Raw genomic sequence first — 18822 nt, 5'->3', positions numbered from 1 at the left:
CGCGCCCCTGTCCCATTGCGGGGATCAGGAGGGTCCCCAGCCTGGGAGAAGCCGCCGCGCAACTCGGAGAGCGCCCCCCGCCCGCGGTCCGGCCCGGCGCGGCTCACCCTCCAGTCTCGGCGCCCGAGTCCACGCAGTCGTCCTCCTCGCCGCCGCCGCTCGCCTTCGGGTCCATGATGCGCGTCCCGGCCGCGCTCGGCTCGCGGGCGCCGTCGTGACCCGGGACGCGCTCCTTCCCGGCCGCTCCCTCCAGTCCGAGCCGGCCGGGCTCCCCGCGAGCGTCTGGCCGCCCTGGAGCCGGCAAACAACTCGAGCGCCAGCCGCGAACCCCGCGCCGCGCCCTCTCCCGGCCGCGCCCGGCGGGGCACCCGCGGCCGCGCCCGCCCCGCCCCTCGCCGTCCGGCGGGACCCGCGTGTGCGCGCGGCGGTGCGCGGGGAGTGCGCGCGAGCGAGTGCGTGAGCGCGTGGGGGGCGTGTGCGCGTGAGTGGCCGAGGCGTGTGAGGTCCCGTGCGTCTGTGGATGCGGTGTGATGTGGGTGCGGTGTGCACTCCTGGTTGCACGCGACTGTGGCTGTGCTGAGCGCGTGTGCCCATCTGTGGTGCGTGACCGCGTATGTGTTGTGGGGGCGGGGTGAGTGTGCACAGAAGAGCCGCCCCTCTCTCCCAGGCCCACAGTCCGGGAATCCCGAGCCCCAGGGCTTGCCACGAGGTTCCCCAGCTCCTGATCCGGGAGGAGCACTGAGAAAACCAACCTCAGCGCATCGTGAAAGCTGAGAAGGATTTGTTTCCCTTTTGGGAACAATGCGAATACCTGGGTGTTTTCTTATAGTTTCTGAAGAATTGCTGACGCCAAATTCATTATCACCTTTCTCAGTACACGTCTGAGTGACATCCCACCCCCCAACTTGCCAGTTTACAATAGGTGTCATGCATTCTTTTGCTACTTAAAAAAAAAAAAAGCCTTTAAAAATAATTTAGAGCATTGAATGAACCTGCAATTCACGGATTGTTGCAGCAAGGGGATAACCTCAGGGTGAGTTAATGATCACTATTGGAGGGGCTCACCTCCTATTAGGAGGGTGAAGAGGGAGGCAAGTTGGCAGGGCGGTCGGAAGGAGAATCTGAACAACCTGAATTTAGTTCTGACAGTCCTATCCAAACCATTGGGAGGAATTGTCCTTACTGAGCCTAAAATTCCTTGCACCCCAGCAGCAACGGACATATTGGTGCTCATTAGCTGAAAGAAAGGAGCGTGCCAGTTCTTCAGGGGAGATTCGCCTGCCTGTGCACTGATCTCTAAAAGAAAATTCTCAAGTAGGGTGAGAAACATTGTGAGTGATGCATTGCACAATGTCATTAATGATCATTTTTAATGTACTGATTCATTCAATAACTAAATGCCAAACAGGAGGGTGAACTCTGCATATACAAATGAGAGAAAATAGCAACAGGTATGATCCTTGCCTTCATTGCACTTACAATCCAGAGGGGAGACAGTTAAAGAAATTCTGTGTGTATGTGTGTGTGTATATATATTATTATTATATATGTGTAACAAAATGGAGATAAACCACTATGAAGGAAAAGAATAGTGTGCCCAAGAAAGAGAGAACAGAATTCAAATTGTGAGAGAGCAGGGAAAGCTCTCTCAGGGAGGGATACCTGAGCCCTCTTCTGCCTCAGGGCGTTTGCACTTTCTGTTCCTTCTTTTTGAGATATTTTCTCCCAGATTTTCTGCAAGACTCCCCCCACATGTCCTTCTGTTCTGGGTTCACATGGCCCCTCATAACGGAGGCCTCACTGACTAATCCTACATCACAGTATCCCCTTACCCAACTCTATTTCTTAGCACTGTACTAGGAGCTGGCAGATGATAGATTTATTTACTGGCCACCTGCTCTTTCCTCCCTACCCATACCCCTAAGGTCAGCTCCATGAGAGCAGGGACACAGTGTTTTTTGTTCTTGGTGTGTCCCCAGCACCTGGAACAGCCCCTGGAGCAATGCGTGTGTGTCGAGTGAATGACAGGGAAGCAGCCCAGTGCAGGTTGTGAGGTGAGGAGGTGCTCCAGGAAGAGACACCTCCAAGTGTGAGGCAGGTTGTGGCACTGAGCGTTTAGTTAGAGGGGAAGTGATGGCAAGTTGGGTGACTGGAGCTATGTGAAATTGCAAAGACGGTAGGTAGCAAGACATTTGACCTAAGTGTGACACCTCCGGGAAGTCACCAGTAGATCATTACGTGTATTTGGAAAATAGAAAAAGACTGTCAATGAATCCAAACTAAAAGGAGTGATACAAGTGGCCAAGTAGGTAAGTATAATGAACATTCTGCCATTTTTTTTCTTGCAGCCACGAGGGAACCTACCTTTGTTTACTCTGTGTGGGAACAATTCAAACTGTACCTCATTTGATCCTCAGGGAAGTGCTGTGAAATAGGCTTACTTTTCTATTTTACTGTCAAGGAAACTAAACCCTACTGAGTTCCAGTGCCTTGTCCCAGGACACCCTATCAGTGAGCAGGGAAGCCAGGTAGTCCACTTAAGGTGGCTGGAGCCCGTGCCACTTACCTAGAAGGCTGATGAGTGGGCCAGTTGTATCTTCAGGAAGATGGTACTAAGAAAAAGGCCAGGGAAGAAAGGGTGAAATCAGCATGACTTTTAGAAGATGGGCTTTAGAAAATGAGATGCTATTTAAATGATTTCTGCCTTAAATATCCAGAGAAAGGGCACGCCAGACCAAAACCTCGAGCCACATCTCAAAATGATGCATTGATTCAGGTTCCCCTTGCCCACAGGGGATACAGTGTTATCATTCATCATTGGCATAGCAGTCTAATGGCAACTCAGTGATGCATTTATTATATGGAAGAGAAGCTTGAACAGTATCACTGTATTCCAGTGATGCATGGCTTTCTGCTTCAGTTCCCAGGTTTTAATAGCCTCACTTCATTTTTTGCTTGTTTGTTTTGAGACAGGGTCTTGCTCTGTTGACCAGGCTAGAGTGCAGTGGCACAATCACAGCTCACTATAGCCTCAACCTCCCTGATTCAAGTGATCCTCCCAGCCTCCTGAATAGCTGGGACTACAGGCATACCACCATGCCCAGCTGATTTTTAATTTTTTTGTAGAGAAAAATATGTTGCCCAGGCTGGTCTCAAACTCCTGGCCTCAAGTGATCCTCCTGCCTCGGCCTCTCAAAGTGCTGGAATTATAGGCATGAGCCATTGCACCTGGCCCATTTTTTTTGCAGGGGGGAGGGTGGGTATAAGAGTTGTTGGCAGGTAACCAGCACAAGAACCTTGAAGTGAACACTGCAGGGTATGTAACCCCTAAAATTACATGGTTCCCACACTCCACAGTCCAGCTTTTTAATGTCAGTCTCTCTAATTGTGAGGGTACAATGCTCTCGTTCTTCACCCCTTTAAGATGGGTTCAGAAAAGTGTCACTGGTCTGCTCAGGGTATCTTGAATGCTGCCCTAAAGATATTCCTATCAGAGCCTGAGAACAGCGTTGGGGGAATACTGAGGTATCGCAGGAAGTGTAACAGGCCAGGAAACATGAAACCTGACTTCTGGATCAGAATCCTTCATGTACTAGTGGTTTAAACTCTCAATAGAGAAAAAGGGTAGCCCATCAACTGTTTCTAAAGTTTCTACTACATGTCAGGCATTGTGATAAGGATTTACATACATGATTTATTTAATTCTCACGAAAACCTTGTGAGGTTTCCTTTGTCCTTAAAATGGGGTTGTTGATATAAATCTCACAGGAGATTCAAAGCCCCTTAGAAACTATGAAGTATATGAATAAAATATATTGCTGATGTTTTAATCACTTTTTCTCAGAGAGGTCTGAACATCAATCTTATGTTGTATTTCACCTATAAAGCATGTTTTAGTCTCTGTTTATATTATTGCATGTGTTGGTGTGTTAGAAAACAAGGCAGTTCATTCATTTATTTATTGAACACTCAGTGTGTACTAGGCAGTGGCTGGTGCTGAGAATACGTTGAGGAATAGGCCAGAGCTATTTTCTGGCCTAATGGAGCTTTTTGGGTCAAGAGAGGGCAGTTTATCATGTTCCATGGCCAATGGGCATGGCTGGCCTTCCCACCAGGCACCTGAGAGGTATGTAGTGCCATCAGCCATTAGAATAGGACTGGAATGCCAAAGCCCTGTCTTGGAGGAAAAAACTTAAGCTAATCGGATGGTAAATAGAGTCCATCAACTATGCTGATGAAAGAGCTGGATTTGTGATTAAGAAGGCCAAGAGTAATTGGGAGGGGGCCAAAAAAAGAGGAGCTAAGTAGCTTTAAGATAAGAACTTTAAAGCAAGAGACTGAAAACAGATAAAAATAAAAATCTCCAGAACATAGGATTTGCCCAGATGTGGGTTTCGATTTAGAGGGAAGCTAGGCCACTTTCATTGCATGTGCACCATTTGCTATTAGGCGAGCTTGATCTAGTCCCTTAAGTAAAATATTTGTTTGGGTTATACAGTAGCAAACAGAACCAGAAAATACATTGGTCTGGAAACTTTTGCTCATTCACTTTAATTAATTAATTTTTGAAAACACATTTCCCAGAAACAAAAATTACAGGTTAAGGAATGACATTAAAATTTAAAAAAAGAAATCTCTTTCTTCCAAGTCTCCAGAAGAGTCTGTCTAATGTGAAAAATAAATATTATGATCATGAGAAGAAAATTTATAAACTATTGACAAATCTACTTAGACAAAGGAAGCCACTAGCCCTACATGCAAGCATAAGGGGACCAGATGGCAAAGGGATAAATGAAACGAAAGATAAACTGTTGTGTTGGGAAATAATCTCATTAAAATATAAATGACTCCGCTTTGATAAGGGAGAGCACAGATAGTGGTCCTGCCTTGGAGGCTTCCCAAGAATTCTCAGCCTGCAGTTTATACCCGGACAGGATCTGGAGGCCAAGCCAGACATCAGACCACCCACCCACTGTGACTCCCAACAACTGGTGGGTGGGTGGGCGTAAAATGAGATGGTAATGTGAAAGGCTGGCTTCTGGAAACGTGCTGTGGAAATTTAAGAATCAAAGGGAACCCTAGACTCAGGGCATTGCCCTCCAGTTCCCCGTAAGGATAGACACGCCTCCTGGAAACTGTGGCTAAGTCACTCATTTATGGTCCTACTAATAACCTAGGCTTGGAAAACTTTGGCCTTCCATCTGCTTTCATCCTGACACTTTTCTTCAGGGACTCAGTCCTCCCCAGCTCCAAGGACCTGTTGGTCGGCTTGGGTTGCCATTACAAAGTACCACAGACAGCGTGGCTTCAACAATAGAAGTTGATTTCCTCACAGTTCTGGAGGCTGGAAGTGAAAGATCATGGTGTCAGTGGGATGGGTTTCTTTGGAGGCCTCTCCTTGGCTGGCAGATGGCCACCTTCTCACTGTATCTTTCTTCTATCTGTGTGCATCCTTGGGTCTCTTTGTGTGTCCAAATTTCCTCTTCTTGTAAAGAAAACAATCAGATTAGATGAAGGCCAACTCTAATGGCCTCTTTGTAACTGAAGCTCTTTCTTTCTTTCCTTCTTTCCTTTCTTCTTTCCTTCCTTCTTTCCTTCCTTTTCTCTCTCTCTCTCTCTTTCTTTTTTCTTTCTTCTCTCTCTCTCTCTCTCTCTCTTTCTTTCCTTCTTTCCTTCTTTCCTTCTTTCTTTCTTCTCGGAGTCTCACTCTGTCACCAGGGTGGAGTGCAGTGGCGCAATCTCGGCTCACTGCAACCTCCACCTTCCAGATTCAAGTAATTCTCCTATGTCAGCCTCCCGAGTAGCCGGGACTACAGGTGCACACCACCACACCCAGATAATTTTTGTGTTTTTAGTAGAGACGGGGTTTCACCATGTTGGCCAGGATGGTCATGATCTCTTGACTTTGTGATCTGCCCATCTTGGTCTCCCAAAGTGCTGGGATTACAGGCATGAGCCACCACGCCCGACCCTGAATCACTTCTTTAAAGATCCTGTCTCCAAATACAGTCGCCTTCTGAGGTACTGGGGATTAGGATATTACCACATGAATTTTGGGGGACACAATTTGACTCATAACACTGCCTTTGAAGCCGTATCATGTGGGAGGCAGGATCTTATCATGGGTAAGACTGAGTTTCTCTCCAGCCGCAGTGCACAAGCCCAAGTCTTCCCTCTCCCTCTATCACCTGCTAGGCTTGTGAACTGGTGCGAGTTACTTAACCTTGCCGGGACTCAGTTGTTTGTGTCACAGGCTACTAAGGTCTTTATGAGGACTGAGATGTTGTCACACAGAGAGTGCTGAGATAATGCCTGGTACATAGGAAGTATTTGGTATTATCATTTTACTCTGCGGTCAGCTTCCATATCTAAATCTTTCTCCATGACCTCTTTCTGGTTCTGCTTCTGACTGTCCCAGTGCTGTTGTCCCTGTCCACAGGAATGTCATGCATTCGTGCACTCACTCTTCCAAATTATACTAACCCGACGATACTGTTGGATCTGGTCCAAATAAGATAGAGATCCTGCCCTTAGACCCTGACAATCATTAGTGGGAGATCCAAGCAAGTAAATCTCAAATCTCAATACAATGTAATTAATGCTATGACAGTGGCATATGCAATTCAGTTCAGAAAGCTGTGCAATGGTGAAATGCCATCTCTACTTAAAAAAAAAAAAAATTAGGCGGGGCACGATGGCATGCCTGTAATCCCAGCACTTTGGGAGGCCGAGACGGGCGGATCACGAGGTCAGGAGATCAAGATCATCCTGGCTAACACGGTGAAACCTCGTCTCTACTAAAAATACAAAAAATTAGCCGGCCTGGTGGCAGGTGCCTGTAGTCCCAGCTACTCGGAAGGCTGAGGCAGGAGAATGGGCATGAACCCGGGAGGCGGAGCTTGCGGTGAGCCGAGATCATGCCACTGCACTCCAGCCTGGGCAACAGAGCGAGACTCCGTCTCAGAAAAAAAAAAAAAAATTAGCTGGATGTGGTGGCAGTCGCCTGTAATTCCAGCTACTTGGGGGGCTGAGGCAAGAGAATTGTTTGAACCTGGAGGCAGAGGTTTCAGTGAGCTGAGATTGCACCACTGCACTCCAGCCTGGGCGACAGAGGGAGACCCTGTCTCAAAAAAAAAAAAAAAAAAAAAAAAAGGAAAGAAAGCTGTGCAAGATGCTGTTAGAGCCCATGGAAGGGAGAAAATGACACATCCTCAGGAGAATGGGAAGGGAGGGTGTCAGGGAAAAGAGGAAAAGGGGAGGAAGTGATAAGCACAGGTTTCAGAGAATAGATCATGTAAGTTGAGTTTTAAAGAGTAGAATTCAGCAAAGAGACGAAGAGGGGAAGGGCAGAAACCATTCCTCCAGCCCCACTCCTCGTGGCTGCTGGTGTTGTTATTACAGACATCCTGGCATCTCCCCCTGGCCCAGTGAGGACCTTGGCATTTGGCTCAGAATCATCCTGTCTACCTAAATTTTTATCTTTGTTTTGTACCAGCTCTAACCTTGCAATTTGAAACTGCAAGATACAAATTTATGACCACTTGTTCTAGTCCTTCCTACCCTCATTTCTGTCTTCCTACCTATTTCTTAGCCTCATAAAAACTCCTAATTAGGTATCTCAATTGAGCTACCCTAAAGGTCTTTGGACATACCTACTGCTTTGAGTTGTTGGCCTACAGCACAGCTTTAAGAACTTTCATTGTGACTGGGCACAGTGGCTCACACCTATAATCCCAGCACCACGGTAAACTGAGGAGGGAGGATCACTTGATCCCAGGAGTTCAAAACCAGCCTGGGCAGCATTTCAAGACCCTGTCTCTACAAAAAATTTTTTAAAAATTGGCTGGGCATAGTGGTACATGCCTGTAGTCTCAGCTACTCAGGAGGCTGAGGTGGGAGGATTGCTTGAGCCCAGGAGTTGGAGACTGCAGTGAGCTAGAATCACACCATTGCATTCCAGCCTGGGCAGCAGAATATAAACCTGTCTCAAAAAAAAAAAAAAAAAGAAAAGAAAAGAAAAGAAAAAGCACTTTCATTGCTACCATCTCACAGAATACCAAATACAGGCATATACCTTGGTTCATCTTTCAGCCCCATTTCTCTCTACCTTCCTTGTGATGGACCCTGTCCTCCTGGTTCATCGATTACTCTGTTTCAGGGACCACATTAGGCACTGGGGACACAGATAAAAAGGGCACAATCCTTGCCCCTAGCAGCTGCCAGCTATATTCCAGGGGTGAAAAGTAGCTAGACAGTTTGAAAACAATGTGATAATTTTTCTCAAATTCCAAGTTAGGCTGAGGGAATCCTCTTTACCCCCCATAATAGGTCCCTGGACCTTTTATCATAACTTTTATCACAACATCCGTTGGTGCACTCGGCTCATTTGCTTGCTTTTTGGCAGTACCGGGCCTGTGGGTCCAGAGCCCTTTTTCTGAGTTGTAGCTTCATAAGTATCATGGGCCACTGAATGAAGAAAGAGGTTGCCGCACTGGATGGGCTTGAACAGAGTCTCAGGCACAGACAACCACTCTGGGGGTCGACCAGTAGGCAGCTGCCTGACTAGCTTGGCTGTCCTCAGGGTGGCAACAAGAAACACAACTGACAGTTTCTTTGGGGTTCCCTGGTGCTGGCAATGATGCTGCTTGCTTCTGCAGTTAGTTGTGTGGTTGTTTTTAATACAGTCTGAGAACCTGACCGGGTCATCCCTTTCACAATGACTACTTTACAAATAGTCAATCCACCTAGATCCTATCCACCCCTCTCAGAAATGTTACCCTATTCCTTGCTCCTTCTCTCTGTAGCATCTTCAGCCTTCTATGCGGTCTCTCCCGTTAGCATTACATACACTTAACTTTTTCATGTTATAAAAGAAAAAAATATTAACTCCGCATCCCCTTTCAGCAGGTGCTACTCCTTCACACAGCAGATTGTCTGAAACCATTGTCCATATTTGTTATCTCCATTTCCCTTCCATTACAGGTAGGTTGCAGTGTTCTTAGACACGTCGATCCCTCCTTCCTTCTTGAAATGGTCTCTTCTCCTGTTTCCTAAGGTACAAGGGCCCCTGGTTTTCATCCTGCCCCTCTGGTCCTGTCTGGTTTGCCTCCTATGCCACCTCGTCTACTCAGTCTTTATGGACTGTAGTCCCCAAAGCTTGTTCTTCAGCTCTCTGCTTTTATTAGCACTTTCTCCCTGGGCCCATAATTTCATCTGATGTGCATATGACTCCAAATGTGAATCTTTAGCTCCAGCATCTCCTCTGTGCCTCAGCCTTGTTGATCCCACTATGTCCTTGACATCTTTCCTTGCATGTCTTGAGGGTGCTTCCAATTATGGTTATGTAAAACTAAACTCATAATTACCACCCATAGTCCCTCACCCACACAGTCGCCCCTGCCATGATTCCCTGTTCCTTATCTCAGTGTGTGGTACCATCGTCTCTCTACTATACAAGCCTTTTTCTAGCTGTCATCCTTGAAAATTCCCTCTGCCTTAACTACTTATCAGTTCACTGCTGAGTCTAGTCATTTCTGCTTGCTAGAAGTGCCCTGAAATTTCTTCCTCGTCTTCAATTCCATTGCTACCATCTTAATTCCATTCTTCCTTTCTCTCTAGCCTAGCTTATCACATTAGTCTTTCAAATGGCTTCCCACGTCCATTCCTGCTCCCTTATATCCTATTGCCATATATCCCACATCCACTCCTGCCCCCTTATATCCAATTGCCATATATCCCACATCCACTCCTGCCCTCTTATATCCAGTTGCCATACTGCAGCCAGAGTGTTCTTCCTGGAGGACAAATCTGGCCATATTGTCCCGTCCATAACTGAAAGACTGCAATAGCTTCCTGTTGCACTTAGGATGGAGACAAGCCTTCCATGTGTCATCATAGTCTTCCCCCTACTTTATTTGCATTCTCTGAACTCCAAGTACACTGGCTTTCTTTAGTTCCTCACAGGACAGCCTTCCTCTCCAGGCACAGAGTCTTTGCGTATGCCAGGTACTCTACCTGGAATACTCTTCTTGGCCCATCTTCATCTGGTTAACTCCTATTTAGTCATTAGATGACCTTTCAGTCATTATTTCCTTCCTGACTAGATTGGCACCCCTCTTTTACGCATTCAGAGGACCTTAACAAAATCATTTTGTATTTCTTCTTGTGATTCTTTGATTATTTCCTCTTTCCCACCTCTAAATTATAAGCTCCATGAAGACCAGACTATCCTGCTTATCACTGTACCTTCACTGTCTAACATAGTGCCTGCCACGTGGTAAGTGTTATTACAAGAAACGCTTCCATGCCTAGCACTGAACGCCCAGCCTAGCACACAGTAGGCATTCTGCAAATGTCGCCAAAAAGTGACTGAGCACACGGGCTGGGAATGTTCTGATGCCTCTTCTAATCCCATAGAGGAAACTAGAGGAATTTCCAAAGATGTTCACTCTCTTTCTAAAAAAGACCAAATTTTATTCAAGTGTTCATCATGGGCAAAGCAGAATATGTGGGAGAGCTGACACAGTTCACATAACTAGGTTTCCTCCCACTGGGAGATTTACTTACTGGAAGAGGCATGAAAACAGAGTACACTGAGTGACAATGGTTAATTCCCACAACCCCTCAAGAAGCAACCCAAGTGAATGGTTGGTGACCTCTGGACGTTTCCAAGCTGAGTAATCTAATCTGAAAAACATTATACTAAACTGGCTGTGCTTTGATGCTTTTGCTTCTTCATAATGTTTTCCAAAATTAAAAGTACTCTATGTGAATCATCTCTAGGTACAGTAGGTCATTTTCTTCCCAGTCTATCTTTGACTGGCAATCCCCAACTGTGATAGCTGTGGATGCTGTGCTACCTCAGGGTACTCACAGGGTAGAGGCTGCTAAGCACTAGGAATTGTTTGTTGCAGGTTGTAGAAGCTTTGCCTTTGGAGGATAAAGGGGCTATCTTTTAAATAGGAGGGTCCTCAGTTCCTGGGAGTTAGGTTAAACATCCACCTGCTGAGGGGAGGAGATTGAGTCCATGAGTTCCCCAGGTCTCCCTCTGCCTTATGATTCCATGATTCTATTAATGTTTGACAGAAGGGCAAGTCTAAATGTGCAATTCCATATAACCCCTGAGTTTTCTCCTGGGGGTGAAATTGAATAGAAAATGGAATATAGCGTAGTGATGGGAATCTGGCTGTGTGCTTTGGAATAGTAACTAGCTGCAGGGTTTCGTCACCTTGGAAACAAGCAAAGCCCTATATGGGGATCTCAGAGGGCTTATGCTACTGAATCAAAATTTATCTGGATTTGACTTCATGGTGGGAGGGAATGCATGTAATATTTTATCTGTGAATCTGAGAATACTGACAAATGGTGTTCTAAGTGAGTTAAGAAGCCAGTAGTGCATAAACCAAAGAGATCAAGGTGCAGCCACTGGATTTTAGTGAGATAGGTGGGAATGTGGGGTCAGCTAGCTGTGGGAAGTTTTGGGTTGTTTTATACATGGTGCTGAATATCAGGATGATTCATGGGGAGAAAAAAGACTGCCGAACATCTGCCCGTTTGGTTTACAAGATGCCAAACACTGAGATATTTGAAAACATTCAAATGTCTGGCATTGCAACGACAACTTTCTGGATGAACAATTATATATTTTCTAAAATTCTTTAATTTGGTGCTACATAAATAATTTTTGAAAAGTTGTTTTATTAAACGGAACTGGGATTTACATTGCATATGCAGAGGGTTTTTTTTCAATAAACATTTTCTGATACTATTACAGGATTTTTCCTAGGAGAAAGATTGTAGAAACTTCAATTTGATGTCTCAGCCACAGCCCACACAGGCGGCCATTGCCCGTTCCCTGGAGCACTTCCTCTCCTTGGCATCCAAGCCATCACTCTTTCTGGTTTATCTCCCACCTCTCTGGACACTGCTTCTCTGATTCCTTTGCTAGGTCCTAGAGATCAGTCTGGCTTCTAATACTGGAGCATTGGAATCTCTATTCCAGTCCATTGCACCCCGCTTTGTCTTCTCATTCTCCACTCATTTCCTTGGAGATCCTGTGCATTCTCATGAATATAAGCACTATTAATATGCAGATGACTTCTAAGTTTATGTCTTTGGCCCATTTCCCCCAGCTGAGCTTCAACCCTAAGTCTAATCCTCTACATAGCATTTTTACTTGGATGGCTCAGAGATATACCAGATTCAGCACGTCCAAAACAGTGACTATGGTTTTCCTCCCCAAACCTGCTGCTTTTCCTCCATGTTTCTGAGTAAATGACCCACCTGATATCAGGGAGCCATCTTTGATACCTCTATCTCTTTGACCTTTTTTTTTTTTTCTATTTGAGATGGAGTCTCGCTCTGTCCCCCACGGTGGAGTGCAGTGGCACCATTTCGGCTCACTGCAACCTCCATCTCTCAGTTTCAAGCGATTCTCCTGCCTCAGTCTCCCCAGTAACTGGGATTACAGGCACCCACCACCACACCTGGCTAATTTTTGTATTTTTAGTAGAGACAGGATTTCGTTGTGTTGGCCAAGCTGGTCTTGAACTTCTTACCTCAGGTGATCTGCCTGTCTCGGCCTCCCAAAGTGCTGGGATTACAGGCATGAGCTACCACACCCTGCCTCTGCCACCTTTCATATCCACCCATCACAGATACACCTCATAAATGTCTCTTGAATTGTCCAATTCTTTTCATCTCCTGTGTCACCTCCTCAGTCCAGGTCAATGTCATTGTAGACATAGATAACTTGCAGTATCCTACTTGGCCATCTTGTATCCACTCCTGCCCTCCGACAATCTATTTTCTATACTAGGTAGAGAACTCTTACAGAAATGCAAACCAGATCTTGTTTCTACTCTGCTTAAGGCCTTTCTTTCTTTGGTCTCCTGACACCTCTAGAAGTAGCAGGAAGAATGGGCTTGCAGGGCAATACTACAAATTATGTTTTAGAAATGTTGAGCTTCAGGTAGACATTAAGTTAAAGTCCACTGGGCATTTGCATATAGAGGTTATCATAGGATATATAAATGCAGTAGTTGTAGTAACTAAGAACCAACTAGAGATGTTGTAAAGGTAAGCTAGGAGGTCCCCAAGTCATAACCTCATATTGGCAATCATACCTGGCTGTAGTTACAGTATTACAGAGACTTTAGAGAATAGGACACTCACTTTCTAGAGCTTCCAGAATTAACCAGTCTTTTAGGGTCTGTTCATAACAGACAAAACTCACAAAAGATTGATGTACAATTAACATGTCAATTTATTAATTCATAGTAAGAAATACAACTACCGAAGACAAACAGTGGCTCAATATATTTGCTGCCTAAAGACAAATTATTGTAAGACAAATTATAATCAGAAGGCTTCTTGGTGAGCATAGACTCCAAGCTAGGGAAGTGAGAGAAGTTATTCTTATTGAATTATGGGTCCAGCATATTTATGTACACGTTCTAGCCCCTGTCAAGACTGTGTCTTAAAGTTGTTTGTGCTTAGCAAAATTTGAGATTGAGACAAAAACTGTAAAGCATCCCACCTCTACTAAAAATACAAAAATTAGCTGTGTGTGGTGGTGGATGCCTGTAATCCCGGCTACTTTGGAGGTTGAAGCAGGAGAATTGCTTGAACCTGGGAGGTGGAGGTTGCAGTGAGCTGAGATTGTGCCATCGCATTCCAGCGTGGGCGATGGAGTCAGACTCCGTATCAAACAACAAAAAACAGAAAACAAAAACAAAAACCAGCACACACACACAAAAACAAAACTGTAAAGCAGTTTTTACAAATATATGATAAATTTCTTTTCTACAATGGTTTTTGTCCCTTATAAAAACAGAACAAAACAGCAAACAATTAACAAAAGAAAAACACCAGGGTATGAAAATGTTTAGTATTTAGAAATACTAGTTTTGTGGTATTCCTCCTGTCCTCATTTTGGTTCCAAATATATCATAAGTCAAAGGGTAACTTTGCACTCTCAACAGGAACCAGCTGGAAGAATGTTTTAATTTATTAAACTTTTTGCCTTGAGGCTGATAGAGCAGTTTAGCAAATAGTCATTTGATTTCTCTCTTCTGCTTAGGTCTTAGGAAAAAATCACTAAAGAAGGATAAGCACCATGCTTCTGATATAATTGTCTTGGGGGAAAAGAATCAGTGAGACACAAGCTCTGCTCTGATGAGCAGAAGTTGGGAGAAGCGCAATAAAAGTTCTAAGCTCACAACTGCTGAGTTTTGTGGTATTCCTCCTGTCCTCATTAGCATAATATTGAGAATTTGACTCTGAGCCAGACACTATTCTTCACCCTTTAAATATATTAACTCTTTGCATTCTCCAAGCCCTGTGAGTTAGATGGTATATTTACCCAGTTTGCAGATAAAAAATGGACACAATGAGGCAAGTAACTTGCTAAAGCATACAGTCAAGAAATTCAACCCAGGTGATTCGATTCCTGAGTTCACCATCTCAAGAACATGATCTCTTCCTTTTGCTCTCCCTGGAAATGACCCAAGTCAATGGTCAATAGTCCCGGAGGAGATAATAACACAATGTCTGTGGTAAGCCACAGTCGCTTGAGGAGATATATGTCTGCACCCATGGAAGGGTACAGAAGACCTGGGTTGGGGATTGGGCTGGGACATTGGTGCTTTTTCTGTTTTTTTCTTCCTTACTCACATAATCCCCCCAAATGCCTCGCTTTCTTAAGTGCCCTGGCTCCAGACTGCTTACTTCAGGCAAACCACGGGGGAAACGAGCTCTCGGGTCAGTCCACAGGGACTCCCTCTCCTCTGATCTGTGCAATAGACACTTGGACAGAGTTGCACTGTCTTGTGGCTCTTTCCCTAGCTACCTGCTGACCACAATCTTCCATTCAAATCTTTCTTCTAAAAGCTCAAAATACAATTGCTCAGATTTCAGCTTTCTTAATTAAAAATTCCACTCTAATTTTGCCTCTCGATGATGAAGCTACCAGCAAGCTAGCTTGACTGGCTTTGGGCTAACACGAATTGCATGTTTTGTATTTATGCACACTCTCTTTGCTTCCTTCTATATATGATTCACATTATCTACCATGTCATTGTGTTTCTGTTGAGAACTCAGCAGGTGACATTATTTATAAGCTACAATGGTGATAGATGGTATGGGGTAAAGGTGGAAATGGTCTCGCTTCTCCTTGTGGGTCAGCACAGACAGGGTGTTATAAGCATGCAAGTGGGAGCCAGTGCCAGAGGGAGAGAGAGAAAAAAAGTCAAAACAGACCTTGGGTACATCACCATTTAAGAAGTCAGTGAGAGTCAGAAAGGCTTGCTGGAAAAGTGAAACAAGATGTCATCACAATGACTGGGGATGCTGTGGCTCCTAGTTAGAGATGCTGAGAATTGGGTGACAGAGAGGTTTATTGATTCCAGTCAAGGTGGTTGCAGATTCAAATCAGATCTGAGGATTAGTCAACATGAACCTGAATCCAGGTATACCGGCTAAAAGGCAACTCCACTGGGCAGAAGTGCACGGGGCGTCCTTATTGGGATGATGTCTACAGAAGGAAGCTCACATCTTCTTGCTCAGGGTCATTGGCAAAATTGCCCCAAATAACTAGTTAATAAGCAACTTTGATTCTTAGACGAATCACCCTGGCTTTCTTGGAGAGTCACCTCTGTTTTCTTGGGCTAGTAGCTGCAGCCTGTTGGCTGCAGTTAGAGCAGTAATCCCCATTTGCTTGAGATAGTAAAATGGTTGACTTGGTTAATGTCTTTAACCCTAGGAATAAAATAAATGATGAAGTAGACCAAATCTACTGTATTAATGTCTCATTGTAAGTTCACAAGTGATCTGTATGTATTTGAAATGTAAAGTTTAAAAGAATTCAGCTTACTGTTTGATCAAGCATATCCCACCTCAGGGCCTTTGCACTTGGTACTCTTTTGCCCGAAATTTCTTCCACCTGATAGCCTTGTGCCTTGCTTTACGAAATTCTTTAAGTTTTTACTCAATTATCAACTTACCAAGGAAACTTTCCCTGATCAGCTTTTAAAAATTATACCTCACCCTTCCCGGCTCTGCTTTATTTTCTTCATCGCACTAGCCACCATCTGACATGCTATGTATTTTAATGATTTGCTCCTACTGTGCACCAGGTGCTGTTCTAGGTGCTGGAGATACAGTGATAAACGAAACAGACAATGTATTTGCAGACAAATGCCTCTGTGAGCTGCTTGAGGTAGCAGCAAATTTCCAAGGTTGTGTCCATGTAACCAAAGATGAAAACTGAGGGGTCTCAGACACAATAGAAATGAAGAGGAAAAAATTGTCTAAAAGGATTTTATCTCAGTCCGCTTCCTTTTGCTATAACCGAGTACTTGAGACTGGGAATTTTACAAAGAAAATAACTGATATCTTTTAGTTCTGGAGGCTGGGACATCCAAGATTTAGGGGCCGTATCTGGTGAGGGCCTTTTTGCTGGTGGGGACGCTCTGCAGAGTGTTGAGGTGGCGTAGGTCATCACGTGGTGAGGGGGCTCATGAGAGTTGGCCCAACTGGCTTTTATAACAGGCCCACTCTTGTGATAACTAACCCACTCCCTCGATAATCCATTAATTCATGAGTGGATTAGCTCATTCATGAGGACAGAACCTTTAAGACCCAAACAGCTCCCAAATGTTCCAACTCTCAATACTACTGCATTGGGAACAAAATTTTCAGCCAACACATGAACTTTTGGGAAATACATTCAAACCATAGAATATTTCGAGTATCTTAACAAAAATTACTCTATTAAATACTAAGTCATTATTGAGTTAGGGATGTGATTTCTTAAGCTTAAAAATATGTGCAAATGGTAAAAATTTCAAACAGTATAAAGCCTAACACAGTGAAAAACAAGGTATTTTCTACCCAAAATGTCTTGTCCCATTTACCTAATTCTCTCCAAGTTTTTCCTGCTTCCTTCCAGACATTTTCCATGCATGTACTCACATATATGAATGTATTATCTTTCACCAACTTGCAATATTACAAACAGACTATGCTTTGACTTTATTTTTTCACTTAATATATTTTAGAGATGTTCCTATATGAATACATACACATCTACCTCCTTTTGAAAAAGTTTTTCCTTTTATATTTTATTGCATAGAGTATCATGTTTTAAACTAGTAAGTTACTATGAATTCAAACAATGCCTTGATCAACATCCTTATAATACCTCTTTGTTAACTTGTCCATGTGTAAATACATTTGTAAGATAAATTGTTAATGGAAATGCTTAAAATAGTTTAAAGTATTTCTTCCTCAAACTGTAGTTTGAATAAATGGAAAACTTGGTTTTCACTCTTAGTATTCCCACTGTGTTAGACTAACACAGGGCTTGATACTTCATCTCTTGCTGCCCAATTTCCTATTCTAATAATGAAGATATTTAATAGCTATGCAAATAATACACTGGAGATGTAATTTATTAAAGTGGCAGCGGAAAGTACCACTTATGCACTGGGAGATTGACTTAATAATTCAATTCCTTAAGCCTTTATTAAAGGCTCAACTTGTGGGCCTGATTCTTTCTTTCTTTTTTCTTTTTCTTTTTTTTTTTTTTTTTTTTTTGAGATGGAGTTTCACTTTTGTTGCCCAGGCTGGAGTGCAATGGCACCATCTCTACTCACTGCAACCTCCACCTCCTGGGTTCAGGCAATTCTCCTGCCTCAGCCTCCCGAGTAGCTGGGACTACAGGTGCCTGCCACATGCCTGGCTAATTCTTTTGTATTTTTAGTAGAGACTGGGTTTCACCATGTTGGCGAGGCTGGTTTCGAACTCCTGACCTCAGGTGATCCTCCCGTCTCAGCCTCCCAAGGTGCTGGGATTACAGGCTTGAGCTACTGTGCCCTGCCGGCCTGATTCATTTTTTTGTGCACATCTCAGTCCCATATGTGGTCCTCAGCCACAACAGAGAGGAGTATGGAAGTTGCCTGCTATGCCTCACCATCTAAAACTGCAGTTGTGCTGAGCCTGCTGGCCAAGCCTTTGGTAGCCTAGCTGTGGCCAGCAGGAGAGCTTTTCATGGACGCATACTATGTGAAGAGAGGAAAATCCCTCGTTTCTAGGGAATCATGGGGCCATTTGGCCCATTCCAGAACATTCGAGCCTGCTCTACCTCTGCCTATCACTGTATGTCAAGGATGCTGCAGGGATGGGACAGCCCATGTGGAAGCACTTACAGAGAACACTAGAACACAGGAAGCCAACCTACAAGTCTTAGGCTCATGAGCAGCTCTTGGAACACCACAGACCAGCCTTAAACAGCCTTAGTGGAAAAACTGGCAACAAAGCCAATATTTTTTCTTTTTGTTTTGTTTCGCAATAAGGCAGAAATTCAATAATAGATCAAGAAGTGAAGCTGCAATTTCCAGTGGTATGCTGGTAAACCAATTCACTGGGAAAAAAATAAAGCCCTGAATGCCAGTTTTCAAGGTGTAAATACTCCCACCATGACCAGCTGGGGAGAGTTGCACACAACTGGCTCTCACATGCCAGTCTGGGCTATCTCTAGTGCACCACTGCACGTTACTTTTATATAGATCTGAAAGAACTGTTCATCTCTCCAAACACAGTCCCTGCTTGCAAATTTTCGATGCTGTCCAGTTGATATTGGGAGGTTAGACATTTTTCTATAACTAATAACAAAGTATATTCGTATTTACTGCTGCAACAAACCCCAAAACAAAATGGCCCCCAAAAACTGTCTTATGCTCATGGATTTTGTGGGTCAGGAATTTGAACAGTGGACGTCTAAGGATGGCTTATTTCTGCTACATGTTAGAGGCTCCAACCAGG

At 44.2% G+C, this 18822-nt stretch overlaps 2 protein-coding genes across 2 annotated transcripts in view; both read right to left on the bottom strand.

The window, feature by feature from the left end:
- The window catches only part of FAM124A (family with sequence similarity 124 member A), a 61071-nt gene extending 60723 nt beyond the window's left edge, over positions 1 to 348 (bottom strand). Inside the window, exon 1 of the mRNA XM_050766314.1 lies at positions 108 to 348. Within this exon, the coding sequence (XP_050622271.1) occupies positions 108 to 175 (68 nt within the window). The 5' untranslated portion in view covers positions 176 to 348. The remainder of the gene's footprint in view (positions 1 to 107) is intronic.
- Positions 1 to 18822, bottom strand: part of LOC126940470 (peptidyl-prolyl cis-trans isomerase NIMA-interacting 4-like) — a 1058238-nt gene that overhangs the window by 891956 nt on the left and 147460 nt on the right. The window lies entirely within an intron of this gene.

The sequence above is a fragment of the Macaca thibetana genome, chromosome 17, assembly GCF_024542745.1.
Source record: "Macaca thibetana thibetana isolate TM-01 chromosome 17, ASM2454274v1, whole genome shotgun sequence".
NCBI lineage: Eukaryota > Metazoa > Chordata > Mammalia > Primates > Cercopithecidae > Macaca > Macaca thibetana.
This window is presented reverse-complemented; position numbering and strand designations above follow the sequence as displayed.